We start from the raw sequence: 18112 nt of genomic DNA on the forward strand, positions 1-18112 counted from the left end.
TATATTGCCATGTAACTTAGCGTTTCTTTGTGGTAAAAACATTCAGGATGCCTCGCCCCTTTACCCATCACTAATAATATGTCTTGTTATTTTTCTTTTGTTTCTTCTGTGACTTGTTGTATTTAGCATCATTTAAGAATGTTAAAATTTACTAAGGTTCTGAGATACAACTTTACACAGAAAGCTCTGTGTGGAGAATAAGCAGGAAATAATTAGACACTCAGTCATAGTTGAGACAGTGTTCCACCTGCCATGAGGCCATGTCTGCAGGCTTACATTCTTTTGCTACATGATCATTCCTGCCTGGCTCAATTCAATGAATGTCAAGTGTGTAGTTCATACTGAAAGCCAGGAACACCTATATAATGAAAACATACTTTCAATATAAAGTAGAATTCCAGTTGGGCACAATAGTACATGCAATCCCAGCACTTGGGAGGCAGAGGCAGGAAACTAGTAGTTAAGGACATTCTTAGTTACATAGGAGGATTGAGATCATCAACCACAAAAATCAATTCTACATTTATTAACTGTGATGGCAAAGACCTTGAATCACCCTACATGCTTTGTAATCAAAACGTTTCTCTCAATTACACAGAGGAATCATTAGATATTTATCTTTATCTCTACTCTTAAGTACACATATATGTGTAAAAGTGACATTTATATTTCTGCATCCACAGTCATGTTTATATAGCTAAAAGAGAATACAGTCATGTAAATTTTATAGAAAATACACAGAAGAGAAACTTAGCAACGGTATTTGTGTGTAGGTACCAAGGATACACTAATTTCTCTAAGTTTTCCCTCTTGTTTTATCTAATAAGTCTAATTGTATTTTTTGTCCTTGTTGACTTTAAATATACTAGATAAGTACTATTTTCATATTCAATATATGTCAGTATTCTTTTAGTAACTATTAAATACAAATTTAGAATGTGGAATAAATGATATATTCGTTCTCTCCTATTTACTGAACAAATACGGAAACTATGTTGGTGCTGTCAGGACTCTTAAGACTCAAAATAAATAGCAGTACTCTCAGCTAGGGCATGCACAGAGAATAGATATAAGTGAATTAGCAAGAGGAGAAGACTGGGGAGAGTGTGAGGGGTACTCGCCACAGGAGACCTCAGAGGGAAGTCTTACAGGAAATTGTCTAATTTCTCCAATGAATTCTGATAACATGTCTACAAGGGAGGCTCCTTAGAGACTCAGTGCCCAAGGCACTCCTTTGGGGATTGGCACAGAGGACTCCCTGCTTTGTATGTTCCAAAAACTTGAGCCTCAGAAGGAGAGAAGGCATCCATCACATGCACCTTCCTCTGGCAAAAGTATGTGATGCCATTACGAGTGCTGGAAACACAGACAAACCACCATGAATTCAGGTTTATAAGCACTCGCCAAGAGTCCAGCTTTGAAACCTTCCCAAAGACAGCACTGCCAGGACTCCTGGAGACCCTTTCCTGCACAGAAAGTACACATATCAAATGACCTTTCTGCTAGTGATCCCCCTAGCGGAGCACACTGCAAACATTGAATTTTATAGACGACCCAAGCTTAGTTCCTAGCACCTACATAGGACATCTCATAACTACCTAGTTCTCTTTTGACTTCTGTAGGCACCTATGCACATATGGTACATGCAAAGTCTTGCAGGCACCTACACATATGTACATATGATGTCACATAGGCACCCACACACATGTATAGTCATGTAGGCACCTATACACACATGATACATGTAAAGTCATGCAGGCAACTACACACATGTACAGGCATGTAGGCACCTACACATACATGGAACATGTAAAACCATCCATGCATATATATACATACATAAATAAAATAACCTTATAAAATTAAGCTTGTTTTTAAACTGAGGCATTGAGACATAAAATTTATGCTCATTTGCTGAGTTCTGTATAACTCTTTGATACAATGTATACATTGTGTAATGTTTGAATCAGGTTAAATATATCCATTTTCTCAAAAGCTCATCATTTCTTTGTGGAAGAAACATTCAGAGTGCTTTCGCTCAGCTCCTTTATATACACACCACACTATTATCTTCAGACTTCCTCCTGTGTGATAGCGAGTTGAAATTTATTTTGGGCATATTTAAAATTTCCCATTTCCAGAGGTGGGACTGTCTGACCTTATTTCTTAAATTTGAAATTGAGTATAAGAAATGAAGGATGGTTCTGTTGCTTTAGGTCATCTTTTTGTGTAGAAGGCCATATGTGGGGCAATCTTTCCTGCTTATCGTTTTCAGTCCTCAGACTTGAACTTACCTCAAGTAAAGACATGTCACATTACCAATTTGCTGTGTTTATTATTATCACACCGGTCCTTAGTTGCCATTTTATGGATCCAGTTCAAATAATATTTTCTCTCTGATTTCAGAATTGTTTAGAGAATGCATGTAGAAAGCAAGATAAGCAGGGTGGACATGAGTAAATGAACTTGTTGTGTATGTGTGATGTACATGTATGTGTGCAGGTGATACCACAATGCTCATATGAAGAGGCCAGGGAACTCAGTGCTTCCTGTCCAGGCCCCATTCAGTCACTCTCACTTATTCCCTTGAATTAGGCTCTCTGACTGAACGAGGAAGGGGTTAGCAGCCTGCAAGTCAGCACAGCTTATGACTTAACTAACCGCCCTGTGTAATCACTTCTTTGAAAGGTCAACATGAAGCTCACCCTGTATGCCCATTCCCAGTAGTCCTCATAGGACCATTCTTCTCAATTCTGTAAGAAGCTAGCTTGGCAGGTGGAGGTGGTCGGTTAGAGGCTTGCTTCTGCAGAAGATTGCCTGTGGGGTGAGGCATCGACTACACACACTACTGCTTACACATTATACCCAATGGCATAGGCATGCAAACAGGTGTAGGGTGGGTCACTTCACTTTCTTAAAAACAAAGAATCCCGCACTACATCTTGGAGGTGATGCTTCCTGGCACTGAGTGTCTGCTACCTCACAGGAGGCAGAGAGAAAAGATAGCCCAGTCCTTCCCTCCAATCAGAGGCTGGACCTTGCTTCACACCCATTTGTTTTCCACATAGACAGATTTTTCATCTTGCTTACTTTTTCTGGTCTTCAAAGGCTACAAAAATAAGCTACATTTTAATACAAAGTCTCATGTACAGGACAAAGTCACGCATGTTCTTTGGTCAAGCCTGACTTTAAGAGTTTTGCTAGTTCATCCTTACAATGACTTTTAAAATATTTTGATTCAGTTTATTAAGTCTAAATATTAATTTTTATCTCTATGAACAATCTTTAATGGTACATGAATTCTTTCTCCTAGAAGTGACACCTTAAAAATATAGAATTAAACTTTATACAGAATAAAAGTATAAAAGATTAGGCAAAAATAATGAGATAAGCAGAAAGAGATGCTTGCCTTTAACTAAATGTTAGAATGATATAATATTACCTAAGTTAAACAGGAAGTGTACTTTAAGCAACTTCCAAAACTCTAGAATCGACAGAGACATCTTGTTGCCTGGACAGTCACTCAAACTTTCATTAGTAATGTTGAAGCAACCAACTTTGGCTAAGGCCTAGAGTAACTGACAGACCATTTTCAGAGGCAGAGTCTGGCTTCCCAGACTCCTAAATAACCACACAGAAACTGTATTAGTTAAATCACTGCTTGGCCCATTAGCTCTAGCTTCTTATTGGCTAACTCTTACATTTTAATTTAACCCATTTCTATTAATCTGTGTATCGTCTCATGGTTGTGACTTACTGGCAAGGTTCTGGCTTGTTTGTTCCTGCAGTGGTTACATGGTGTCTCTTGACTCTGTCTTCTTTCTCCCAGCATTCAGTTTAGTTTTCCCTGCCTATCTCTGTTCTGCCCTGCTATAGACCCATAAAGCAGTTTCTTTATTAATCAATGGCAATCACAATATACATAGAGGAATCCCACATTACAGTAGCCATACTAGTTTGCCATAGAAACCGGGTGGTATTGGTGCATGCCTTTAATTTGAGCACTAGAAAGGATGGGAGTAGAGAGCTCTCAGGGACAGTCTCATTAGGAGGATTCCTGGAAGCTAGATCACCATTTCAGTCTGAGGTAGAGAGGTAAGAGCCGAGGATGACTGCTTTTATGTTTTCAGGTTGAATGCAATATTTGTCTTTGGGTTTTTATTATTCCTGCTACACACATGCATGCACATTTGTGTGCAAGCAATCTTGTAGTCTGAAAGCATTCAAATGGCCTTTTTGTTCACATGTGTATATGTGTGTGTGTGTGCTGTGCATGCATGTATATAAACACATTCAAATGAACATGGATTCAAGGGAGAATGCATGTGGGGATTGTAGGCTGACATGGAGTCCTCATTATTCTCTCTCTTAGTCACTGAGGCAAAGTTGCTCACGTGAAGCCAGAGTTCACTGATACAGCTAGTCTGTGTAGCAAGCTTGGTATGGGGAGTCCATTTTTATTACTGAGCATGGGAACTTCAGGTGGGCCACTCCACCCACCTGAAATTTACATGGGTGCTGGGGCTCTGTCTGAACTCAGACCCTCAGGCTTGCAAGGCAAGTGCTTTATCTCTTGAGCCATCTCCCTAGTCTCCGATCCTGCATTTTTAATTTGAAACACACACACACACACACACACACACACACACACACACACCCTCCCTGCTAAGTGCTAGCAGGTTAATCATATACTAACTCTCTGCAAAGGGGAAGAATATAGTTTTCAAGCATTAAATATGCTCACTAGAACTCAGAGGATCCTTGCCCCTCATGCCCTTGCTCGTTGTCTCCTACTGTTCCTAACTAACAACACGTAAGGATTTGGTTCTGCTTTGCAGAGAAGAGTGCATTTCTGCTTCTTACATTATTTGGAAGTTGCATCACTCCTATAATGGTCTTCTATTTCCAACATTGCTCATTATTCAGTTCATCAAAGCACATGCACTTTAGCATATTGCATCCTTCTAAAATATATGGCAGATGGAACACTTGGCATAAGGAACCCTTATAGGCATTGGCTAAACACATGCCAGCCTTTTAATGCCTTATTTGATCTCATTTACTTGGTCTGACATTTCACTTCATCCTGAAATGTCACTAGTGAAAGTCAACTAAACTGAGATTATATAGCATGGCACCTTATTTTGTCCTGGGCCATATTAAAATGACATTTATTTGTTTACAATGTTTTAATACTAGCAGTTTTTAGTTGGCATTCACATGAGGCATATTTTAAAAGTGAAACTCAGCATACATAGCTTAGATGGTTATGGTTAAAATTTGTAAACATGAGTGTTGTAAAAGTAAATATGGCTTTATGCAGTATGATAATGTAATGTGCTGTAATTTATATATCCATAATTAGAAAGGAAGTAAGGAATGATTAATTTATTACTCAAAAGTGATTACATTGTGCAAATCATTGCTCTGGTATCTTTAGTTAGTATGCAGTGTCTAGTGTGCTTTGGTTAATGTTAGCAGGCATTTAAAACCATTTCCTTCTAAGAATGTAGATAGTTTATCTCCAGGTTGTAAAATATTTAATTTTCTAAAAAACTACAGTCCCTTATTAACTCATATTATCATTAAATAAATGACCTTTTAATGGTTACAGGCAGCTTAATTTAATGTACTCAAAATTATTAATTACTTTGAAATGATAGTGGATATTTACATATTCTCTAAAATAACAATCATTATTATAAGAAATATTCTCTTAAAGTTATTATTAAAAAGGCAGAAGGAATAAATTAAGATAACACTGACTTCAGTAGAAACTATGTCTTACTCTGTTTGAAACATTGGACCATGATATTATTTTTAGTGGACCATGCCTGAATATGTTTCTCCCCTATCCACTCTATGTAGTATGGCTAGCAATTAAAAAAAGAAAGACTTGTAAGCTAAGTGGAGTCTCCAACTGCAGTTGTGATCCAAGTTTGTAGTAATGCGCTTTCCTTTAGAATTTAAAGGAGTGTGTGTATGTGTGTGCATGTGCATGTGTGTTTGGATGTGTGCATGTAAATGTGCATGTGCATGCATGTGTATTTGTGTATGTGTGCACATGTGTGTGATATTTGATATTTTACCTGCAAAAGGGACTGCCAACAATCTGCCCCAAACAGAAGACAGACTGTGACAGAGTGGGTTTGCAAGTATGTCATGAGGCTTAGGAATCAGAAGAGGAGAGCAGAGAGGACAGAGAACTGTGTGAATTAGGAGGGAAGGTGGCTGTCGGGAGCAGGGGCTTCTGCAGAGATAATCCTTCTGCCAGAAGAGCTGTCTGAAGCTATTTCGTGTTCCAGCCTCCTTTCCACTTATCGTTCGCACAGAGTTTAGAGTTAATTATTTTTACAAATCATTTCCCTTTTGCCCTCTTCATTCCAATTCAGTTGCTAAGTGACTAGAAGATAAAGTGACCTCTGAATATATTCTTCTCATTATATTGTTAGATTTTCCACATCATTTAAGGGATGGATTTGTTCGTGTAAGTTCATCACCTCTGTAGGATGCAAGTTGACATTTCACCTAATTAATAGTCCCTACTGCCCTTGCTATTCTGACAATGCATAATTAAAGCAATAATATACTTGTTCAGTGGAATTAAGATTTAATTTTGCCTTTTAATCTAAATGCCTAAAGTTTTATTTCTTTTTCTCACTTAAAGGTTATTAATATGTCACTCTGTGTTGCAATTAATATTTTCAAAATGCATTCTTCGGCAAATAAGAAATTATTTAATAAAAATTTGAACTTTTAGAACTTTAAGATAAACATTTATACACACAATATGTTATTTAATGAGAATTTCTTATAGGCATTAATTTTAGCTTTTAAACTTTGAGTTATTTATTTTTACCCATGAGTCCCCACTACAGTGACTAACACAAAATGGATACTGATAAATATTTGTAGGATACATGTTCTTCACTGATTCAATGTGGTGGAATTAGGATGACTTTTAAATATGAAGTGAATGATATGAATGATGATATATAATAAATAATTTGAATAAAAATGATCTTGAGGTCATCAATACTTTCTGGTTTTAGTCTTTGTGGTTGACAGTCAGGGGGCTTCCATTTTTAGTGATGCAATGTGCTAATTGTTTATGTATGAGGCTGTGTCTATAAAGGAGATGTGTGGCTCACTGCTGCGGGAGGACCTTCCGCCCCTTCAGCCAATAGTCACTGAAGTAAGAGCCCATTGAGCTGCAGGAGTGCCTTCCGCTCCTTCAGCCAATAGCTGGTGAAATACCAGCCCACTGGGGCATGCTCTATTTATCTTTAAAAAAGAGCAGCAAGCCTTGGCCCGCTCTCTTGGTTCCCGTGCTTGGTTCCTGCTCGGGCGACTAGGCTCCTTTTCTGATGGTTGGTGTTTCATGAGTTTTACCCCCCCTAAATAAATATCCCTTTAAATAATAACTGTTGTGGAATTGATTTGCGCATAAGCTCACTATGAACAGACCATTGTGCTTCAGCATTTACTAATGTAGCCTTTGACACTGTCAATAAGACAAAACAGCAGCCTACATAATGGAAAAAGATTTTTACCAAGTCCACATCTAACAGAGGGTTAATCTCCAAAATATATAAAGAACTCAAGAAACTAAACATAAAATTACCACATAATCTAATAAAAAATAAGGTGCAGATCGAAACAAAGAATTTTCAACAGAAGAATCTCAAATGACTGAAAGACATTTAAAGAATTGTTCAACATCCTTAGTCATCAGGGAACTGCAAATCAAACTGACTCTGAGATACCATCTTACACCTCTCAGAATGGCTAAAAATAAAAAAATGCTAATGACAGCCTATGTTGGAGAGGATCTGGAGTAAGGGGAACACTCCTCCACTGCTGGTGGGAATGCAAACTTTGGAAACCAGTTCGGTGGTTTCTCAGAAAATTGGGAATCAATCTACCTCAAGACCCAGCAATACCACTCTTGGGCATACTCAAACAATACTCCATTATACCACAAGGACATGTGTTCAATTATGTTCACAGTAGCATTATTAATAATATGTAGAACCTGGAAACAACCTGATGCCCCTCAACTGAAGAATTGATAATGAAAAATGGATAAAAAGAATGATGCAGCTATACAATGGAATATTACTCAGCTGTAAAAAACAATGACATCTTGAAATTTGCAGTCAAATTTTGTTTTTTAATGAGTTTTCCATTTACAAATAATAATTGCTTATTTATGGGGTACAGCATGATATTTCCCTTTACTGCTTTAAGACAGTATCTCACTTGTAGTCCCTATTGACTTTGAACTCACAGTCCTTTTGTGTGGTATTACAGACATCCATCACCATGTTTGCCTCATGGTAGGATGTTCCGATATATATTCACAATGTGGAGTGGCTTAGTAAAGCTAAGAAACACATAAATTAGCTAATTAGCAGATAATTTTTGAAGCTGAAGTAGTTGAAATTTACTCATTATTTTTTAAAAATGCACTACTTGCTATTGTTGACTGAGTTTAGCATGTGATAAATCTCAAGAGCTAAAAAGGGCTACTGGATACTAGATGATATATTACTCTTGATTTTTGCAGAATCTACATATTGTTTACTTAAAACACTCATTGGAGGAAAGACTGCATTTTCAACACATGGTACTGGGACAACCATATATCTGCATGTAAATGAATGAAACAAGTCCTTATCATGTTACATAAAAAAACTACTCTAAATGGACCAAGAACCTCAGTATAAGGTCGAAAACTTAAATTGCTTAAAAAAAATTAGGGAATACCTTCTAAGACATTAGTGTAGATAAAGGCTTTCTGAACTGACATGTCTGCTCAGGAAATAAAGCCAACAATTGACAGAAAGGACCACTATTACATTTAAAATAGAAGTCATCAAATCTGAGGGTAAAGTTTTGTTAAAGCTTGAAACTGCATTTTCTTAATAATTAGGTTTGGTGAGGACTTTCTAGTATATGTGTTGATCATTTGCAATCCTTCAGCTGATAGTTTTCAGGGCATTTGCTCATTTGTAGGTTTTATATTTTTTTCTCTTTTGAGTCAGTGCTTCTCAACCTTCCTAATGCTGTGACCCTTCAATAACAGTTCCTCATGTTGTGATGACTGCCAATCATAAAATTATTTTTGTTTCTGATTCATAACTGTAATTTTGCTACTATTATGAATTCTATTGTAGATATCTGTGTTTTCTGATGGCCTTAGGTGACTCATATGAGAGTAACAACTTACAGGTTGAAAACCACTCTACTTGTTTAGATTATTAGATCAAAATCTCTTAGAATCTGTGTAGTTGGGTTGATATTTTCTTTGATTCTGCTGGCTGTCTCTTCTATGCTGCTTTTTTCCTTGTGAAGAAGCTTTTACGTTTAATGTCATTACATTAGTTTATTTTGCCTTATGTTTACTCTGCTTTTATGGTCATTCTGTTCCCAAATTTATTGAGTCTATTTTTGTATTAGTACATTGTATTGAGCAGGGGTCCAGATGAATTCTTCTGTGTGTGACTATTCAATTTTTACAACATCACTTATTGATGAGATCATTTAATATGCATTATTGGTACCTTTGTTAAAATCAATCAACTGAGAGTAATGTCAAGTTACCCACAAAGGAAAGTCCATCAAACAACAGCAGATTTCTCAGCAGAAACCCTAAGGCCAAGAGAACTACAAATGAGATATTTTAAGGTCAGAAAGAAAATACCTGTTACTCAAGATCCCTTTATCTCCAGAAAAGCTGTCCTTTGGAACCAGAGGAGAGATGGAGGCTTGCTAAGTTTGCCCCAAACAGAAGTAATGTATGAACATTGAAATAGCAATGCAGATGTTATACAGATTCCTAGAGAGAAGAATAGAAATGTACAATCATGAGAATTTGGGAAATAATAAACATACTAGAAAGAAAGAAATATGTCAGAATTGGGGAACTATCAAATAACATCCCAGTAAAACAACAATCTTAAAAATGAGAGAAAAAGAAAGACAAGAATTTTCAAAACAAATAACAGCAACAAAAACCTATCAAAATACCAGGAACTTTTAGTGCTCTAAACGTAAATGGCATTAAATATCCAATTAAAAGACAAGGACTGGCTGATTAATTTGAAACAAACAACAAAAACAAATGGTTCAGCTCTTTTCTGGGTGTATGAAACTCACATCACTGGCAAAGCCATACACGGATCAGAAGTAAAACTGAAATGACATTACAAGCAAATAAGATGTGAGTGTGGGCAGGTGTAACCATACTCACACCTGACAAAGCAATTCTATGTTAATAAAAGAAATAACCCATTAAGAATTTTTAATGACAAAAGTATATATACACCAACATTGGTGCATTCAAATGTCAAACATTAATGGGCATATGGGAACAAATAAGTTCAAATATAACAATAATGGGTGTGATAGTTTCAGTAAGAAAGGTTCCCATAGGCTCATATATTTGAATGCTTAGTTATCAGGGAGTGACACTATTTTATAGAATTAAAAGGATTAGGAGGTGTGGCTTTGTTGGAGGAACTGTGTCACTGGGAGTGGTTTTGAGATTTCAAAAGCTCACACCAGGACCAATGCTTTTCTTTTTGTATTATCAGGACATAGCTCTCAGCTACTGTTCCAGCAGCTGTCCGCATGCTGTCATGATTCCTACCGAAATGATAATGGGCCAAGTCTCTGGAACTATAAGCAAGTCCCCTATTAAATGTTTTCTCTAATAATATCCCTTGTTTCCATAGCAATAAAAAAGTGACTAAGATTGGGTAATTACTAAATTCTATTCTTTATACAGTGATTACAAGGATTTTTTTTTTTACTTTTAATGAATTAATATATTGCATTGTTTCTAGAGGCTTTCAATTTACACTGTTCTTACATATTGGAGAAACTTTTCCTTTTTTTTTACCCTTTTTTAAACATTTAAGTTTCTTCTTTAACCTCTATGTTCATACAAGGGATTGGGTTATAATTTTCTCATTTTATTCTGTCTTTGTTTGAAGAGCAATCTCAAAAAGTCAGGAGGAGAATTTCTTACATTTTCATACTTTTATAACTAGATTGTATAAAAAGAAAGGGTTGCTCTGAGTTCTATATTATCAAATATTTCACGCTTGATTTATCTTTATTGGTGGTGAGGTGGGACAATATCTTACCATGATGGTAAAATTGTAATTTCCATCTGTAGTGTTGTAATTCTTTTAACATCTGCTTTATATTTTAAAGCAATTCTGTCAGATGTATATATTTTCCTGGTCACATTCTCTTTAATGACTGGTGGTATCATTAATGTCGCTTTTTCCTTATATGCTATTTTGTCAATAATAATATAGGACAAAAACTGATTAAATTGTGTTTGCTGTATATGCTTCATATCTCAAAAATGCCTCATTTTTGTCACAATTTAGTTGTGACAGCTTATAATTTATTTTCTTTTATTCTATTTAATGTGATAGTGGCTGACTTTTATATTTCATTTATTTCACCTCCCTTCAGGTTTTACTTTCATAGTTTATGCTAACTTCTTATTGATTGTATCCCAGTAGTTCTGTGCTAGATCAGAGAAAAGTGGTCTACAAGGACTGTATCTCAGGCCTTCTCATCACATACACACTTGGTGACTTTCCCTAGTGTACATCCTAAGCCACCCTGGTGCTTTCTACTCAGGGAAAGGCAAACTGAGAAGTGAATTCAGTGCGATTTCTTTGGCAGCGCTGAAGAAGGAAAGTAGGGACCAGTTAGAGGTGCTCAGAGGTTCTTGAACATGCTGTGTTTATAGACGGAGAAGTCTTCTCCTCTCAGTCCTGCCTTTTCACATTAGGTCTCCACACCTCCCTTTTATATTTGCTATCTGTGCGTCTTAAAATCTTTTATGTCTCTCATCTAACAGCTTGATTTCAGAGTGGTTTCCAGGAGACCTAATCAATCACATGCCAGAAATAGAAGTCTTACATCCATGCTTGGTTTTAAATTCTTTGATCTCCCAGAATGTTGCCTTGCATACAATGATGTTCAAAAATGTGTTTAATTAAATGAGTGAAGCTACCAGATTTTTCTGATGCTATATCATTACCAAGGAATTCAGGTTTTCATTTGGCATTGCCTTAACATTCTCCTCCTCTTGTAACCTTTCAAATCCACAGAAAATAGTATAATTAAATATTTTTAATTCCCACTGAGATCAAACAGATATTAATAGAGTGCCTACTTTTTTTTATTCTGTAGTCACATGTACTTAAAATAGTGAGTGCTATTATTTTTGTATACTTTAAATCTTTAATAAGTGAACTTCAAACTTGCTTTCCTCCAAAGCACCATGCTTAAAATTTATCTGTATTTATGCACTAAATTCGAATCTAATGATTCCACATCTTTTATAGAACTATATTACACAGTTTAGTTCACTTCTTAGCATTCTGATAGTTTCCCGCCATGGAGATTACACACCCAAGAATTACAACTTAAAGGAGGTAGCATTTCAGCTCACAGTTTGAGAGGTGTCAGTCTACAAGAGACGAAATGATGGCAGGGAGTATGTGTTGGATAGGGAGGCAGAAAATGTGAGGAAATGAAGGACAGGGAAGAAGATGCAGCCTTAAAAACCACAACCACAGTGACTTCTCTCCTCAACTAGCCCAAACCTCCTTGAGTGGAGACCCCTTTAGCAGTCCCTTTAGGGGACTTATCCATTTATTAGGTTTATACCATCATGATCCAGTTACCTTCACACTGCTGTGTTAGAGGTCAAGTATCCAGAATAAGAATCTACGGTGAACATACAGTTATAAACCATAATAAACTTTGAATTCTACAATAAGCTTCCAAACATGTCTTCTTGAGCGTATGTTTGATATTCTTTCAACTAGATGCCAAGCATTGGAAGTGTTATATAAATTTTGTATGTAGCCTTAACTTATTAAGGATATCCAATTTATTATATCTAATATATATGATTATGATAACATTGATCATTGTACATTATAAAATATTTTACCATATTGCAGCATATAATATTTGTAATTTGTGGAAAGTACCTAGTATAGATATGGATAAGAATTGTGGTCCATACGTGATGTTCATGATCTCCTGCCTGTAACTCATATATATAGATTATAAAATCTATACTATTAGATAGTTAAAAGTTAGTGACTTGGAGACTCATCACCCAATTTTCTTTCCTGTAGGTATTTATGAGCCTCCATTTCCTATACTACTGCAGTGAACCAACCTTGGACGTGAAAATCGCCTTTTGTCAGGTGTGTGTTCCTCACAGGTAAAACAAGGTACAGTACACTCCCTTGTATTTCACTTTTGCTGTTCCATTTTCATATGAACCACGCCAAGGCTGTCGACATGTAACGCTATTTCATATGAACCACGCCAAGGCTGTCATCGTGTAATGCTAAAAGTGCTGGGAAAGCACAGAGAATCCTTAGATTTCCCTCCTTTCTTGTTTATTAGAAATGAATACATTTTGTGAATGGGTTCATCATTAATTAATCTGTAAAGTGATTTCCAGTCAGATTTCTGTCCAAATCCTTGGAATGTGGTGTTGATAATCCAAGCACCAGGAACATACATTTCTGCTCATTTCTCTAAGGGCTGAGGAGTCCCAGATGCAGCATCTCCAATGACTGCCTGTTGTCACCTAGGAGTGACGTGCAGTTGTCTTTACAGTAGTTAGAAAACAAACCAACAACCCCAGCGATGTTGTCAGTGGCCCACAAAGGGAGAGCACAGAGGTCGCCACCATGGTTGGTGTTCGTGTGAAGCCAGCAAGTCTGTGCGCTCTTGTCTTCATAGAAACGCTGCCACTAGGAAAACAGTATTTAGGGTCCCCGTACACATGGGTGTTGTGTTTAGAACTGTCCTGGCCTAAAGTATCTGTCTGGGTCTCATTGCCATCTTCCCTTTACTCTTAAGGATTGCTGGAGGTCTGGCGAGGAATTGTGTGCTAGCCATATTCCTAAGCAAATCGGAAGTTGTCTCCGGGTGCTGCTTCTCTCTGAGCTGAGCTGTGAATGCAGTGGCTCATGCCCACCGAAAGCAGGTTTAGAGGGGACATTTTACACAGCCCTCTCCATTGCAAAGGGAACAGTGCTTTTGTTTTACTTAGTTTCTATGGCACCCACTCTCCCGGAACATGAGTAGGATTCCTCCAGCAAAGCAAAGGCTTTGAGCAGCATTCTAAGACTGTGTGACCTCACCTTATGCTCAACTGTCACGGGGCTTGAGGCTCAAGCCTGTGGGTGGGAACTTTTCTCTAACAAGAGCTCTGGATGCAGAGAGCGTAGTTGGAAACACCGAGGTACCACTCAGTAGTCGCTTACTTGCCACTGTGAGTGAGTGCCTCAACATTTTTGTGCTTCAGTTTCCTGATTTTTAAGAGGGTGAAATAAATAACAGCCACTTCTGAGAGTTGTTACGGGAATTCGATGAACTTGTACTTGCAAATGTTGAAAACACTGTTAGAACATCACACAGCTGGGATTCCGATCCCCTTACGACCAGATTCATGCACACAGTTGCTTGGATCGGCATCGCCAATTAGATGTCAGAAGAACATAACCAAACAATACCAATTTAAGTCCATACTTAGGTAGTGGGCTGGTTACACCTGTAACCCCCAGCACTAGGGAGGCTGAGGCAGGGGCACCATGAGTTCAAGGTCAGCCTGGGCTACCTACGGAACTGTCCTCAGAGACAACAAAACACCTAATCTTCCTTACCTTATTCTCCTCCCGATTGCATTTGTTCAGGAAGTTCTGACTCTGTCCAGTCAGAGCACAACTGTGCAGTCCATCTTATGAACCATGCCCTACATTCAATCTGTCAGCCCACTCTCTGCTAGACTTAATGTTACAGGTGTCTGCATGGTCACTCTCTCACCATCTCTCTGCTACCCCTGTGACCCAAGATACCTCATCACCTGTCTGAATTACTGTAAGAGCACCTGCCTTTGCCAAAACCTAAATGATTTATCCTCAAAACACCTATGAGAGTGGCCCTCAAGTTAGGTTACTAGCAACAAAACAAGACATCCCCCAAATCTTTCAATGTCCTTGAATCTCATGGCACATAGCCCCAAACACTCATTCTAAAGCCTTTCTTACTTAGCCCCCTAGAACTGCTCCCCTGAGGATCTCTACTGCCTATCCAGTTTCCCCGCCTTTCTTTCTCCTCCTCCACGCCTATCTTATTTGACTTACTAATTGTGTGGCTGGTGTGCTCGGATGCTTCTCTCTTCCCATCAGAAAATGCTTTCTCACACTTAGTCAGAAACATTCTTCTGAATCTTGCTGGAACCAGTCCATATGAGACATCTCACTGACATAACTGTGCGCGTCTCTTCTACCTCTGTTCTCTGTAATGCCAGTTTGGTAGCCCAAGATGTCTTGATGGGAGTTTAACCATAAGAATGAGCCAGTACAAGAGCGGCTCCTTCCTCCTTGTCCCCACTGGTCCCATGGCTTTTGAGCACACCTGGGGTTTTTGTGGGCTTCAGTACTCACATATTCTCCTCCAAATACGTGTTCTGTGAAAGAACAATTCATTAGGCTTTGGATTGTCTACTCAGTTGAGCCCGTGATCCCTGGGTGGAAAATGAGCAAGCTCAAGCCTCCAGGTGTTGCAATAGGAGTGGCGGGGCTACGTCCCTGGCACCTGGCCGCTCGCATGGCTTATGCCCAGAAATAATTACATGGAAACTGTATTCTTTTAAACACTGCCTGGCCCATTAGTTCCAGCCTCTTATTGGCTAGCTCTTACATATTGATCTAACCCATTTTTAATAATCTGTGTAGCCCGCAAGGTGGCTTACCATGGAAGATCTTAACCTGCGTCTGTCTGGAGAGGGAGAATCATGGCGACTCCTGACTCAGTTTCTTTCTCCCAGCATTCTGTTCTGTTTACTTCACCTACCTAATTTTCTGTCCTATTAAAGGGCCAAGGTAGTTTCTTTATTTAACCAATGAAATCAACACAAAACAGAAGACTCCCACATCATCCGGGTTGTCTTGCTTAGACTGTGGCCCACAGGAGATCAGCGAACATTGTCCCGAGTACATTCAGAAAGCTAGACAGCAGCAGGGGACTGCCTGTATTCTCTTTACTCCTCGTGTAGAAATTAAATTTGGTATTACATCTTTTTCTTCTGTTCCTGTAGCTCTGCCTCTCCTTTACTTCTCTAGAAATATGAAGAAAACAGTGTCTTTTTTTTCAGAGGTGGAGTTACAAGGTGGGTTTACCTTCAAGCTGTCCCTTGGGAGTGTCTTCCCCAGGGCATCTCACAGGCTTTCCTATTCTGGGGCTTTTATTCTGGCCAACAGCTGGGTGTGGTTGCATCTTAATTTCTGCTTCTGTATACTACACAAAGATCCTAGATAACTGTGATCAGTAATCAAATGTCTCTGCCATCTCCACCTCTTGACTGCAGCCTGGACATTATCATCGCTCTGCATTTCAGTCTTTGAAATGTCTGTAGGGATCCACGGAGAACCAGAATTTCCAGATGCTGAATGGCAACAAAAATATATGCATTTATCATTGTTTTAACTAAAAATTTTATCAAATCATCTGAATAATATGAGATTTACTGACTGTCTAAGAATACCTTTCATTAACAAATGTGTTACTTATCATAAATAATAATTAATATTGGCTATTATATTACTTGTTGTCTAAGGCATTGCCAGCAGGAGAGTTTTTTTTTTTAATTTGGTGAGAAATTTTTCTTTGGGATGGAAGACATGAAACAATAACTTCTGTTTTCACAATACAAATGATAAGATATACTTGGGGAAAATGAAGGGCGTTTCTTGACCCCTCCTGCAAAACAGGGCAGCCTCCTCAATGCTGGTCTCAGGTGAACAGATGTACAGAGCCCTTGCATTTCACTTGTGAGTGAACGAGGCCACACACGTGCTCCATTGGAGTTCTTCCCTGGAATTCTCATTTCCAGAGAAGTAAAGGAGAGGAGGAGCTGTAGGAATAGAAGAGACGGATGTAAAATTATCACATTCCATTTCTACAGTAGGAGGAAACAGGGCTTGAGTCCACGGGCAGTCCCCTGCTGGGGTCTTAATTTTCTGGAAGTGCTGTGGCCAATGCATGCTGGTTTCTGCGGGCTGCAATCTAAGCAAGAGAGCCTGGAGCCCCTAAGAAAGCTGGTGGTGCCTCACTTCTTGCTCCTTTGCTCTAAAATGAGAGGTACTGGAAACCAAGTTAACACAAAATTAAAAACAAAAAATTATTGATGGCCATGAGGAAGCAAAAGCCTTTTGATGAAGGTTTAAAATACGCATGCTGCACGCAACAGAGCCAGAGATGTGGGGTCACACGAGGCAGTGGCAACATATAGAACTTGAGCCATGAATTTACTTACAGTGATTAGGAACTGGAACTGTCCCTCCAACCTGCTGTCATCTGCAGCACCTGTTTCCTCCTGGAGGGATAGTCTCTGGTGTACAGATTGTAGCAGGAGCTGCTTGTTCTTTCCAGTGCCAATTGTTGTGAGGAGGGACGCTCGTTTTTTTCCCGACTGCCCAGTACCAAAATAATCACACAGAAACTATATTATTTAAATCACTGCTTGGCCCATGAGCTCTAGCTTCTTATTGGCTAACTCTTACATATTTATTTAAACCATTTCTATTAATCTGTGTTTTGCCATGTGGTTGTGGCTTACCGGGTAAAGTTCCAACCCTCATCTGTCTCCGGCGGGGCTACATGGCTTCTCTCTGACTCTGTCTTCCTTTCTCATAGCATTCAGTTTAGTTTTCCTCCCTGTGTAAGTTTTGCCCTATCAACAGGCCAAGTCAGTGTCTTTATTCACCAGGGGTATTCACAGCATACAAAGGGGAATCCCACATCAACAGATGAGGCTGAAAGTGAGTCAAATAATACCAAGCTAACTCCGAATAGAGTATTCTAAGGTTTTTCCTTATTAAAAGGGAAAACTCATGGAACAGAAACGGGGTTCCAACATCAAGGTGTGGAGCATGGAAACAAGAGAGAGAGCTAGGTGTGACAGTGCCTTTTTGGTCCCTAAGTCACACCCCAATCTGGTCCTCTTAAAGGCCATTGGCTGAAGGAGGTTCCTCATCACCTCCCCCTT

At 38.5% G+C, this 18112-nt stretch overlaps 1 protein-coding gene across 12 annotated transcripts in view; it reads left to right on the top strand.

Moving 5' to 3' along the window:
- Positions 1–18112, top strand: part of Mapk10 (mitogen-activated protein kinase 10) — a 274012-nt gene that overhangs the window by 130408 nt on the left and 125492 nt on the right. For 5 of the 12 annotated variants that reach the window (XM_075943979.1, XM_075943972.1, XM_075943978.1 and 2 more), the window contains one exon: positions 13182–13253. The exons of 2 other annotated variants lie outside the window; for them this stretch is intronic. In XM_075943979.1, the coding sequence (XP_075800094.1) occupies positions 13188–13253 (66 nt within the window). In that variant the 5' untranslated portion in view covers positions 13182–13187. Of the gene's footprint in view, positions 1–13181; positions 13281–18112 lie in introns of all 12 variants that reach the window. 5 more of the 12 variants (XM_075943981.1, XM_075943974.1, XM_075943975.1 and 2 more) reach the window with 1 other exon arrangement.

This window comes from Microtus pennsylvanicus, chromosome 12 (genome assembly GCF_037038515.1).
Source record: "Microtus pennsylvanicus isolate mMicPen1 chromosome 12, mMicPen1.hap1, whole genome shotgun sequence".
NCBI lineage: Eukaryota > Metazoa > Chordata > Mammalia > Rodentia > Cricetidae > Microtus > Microtus pennsylvanicus.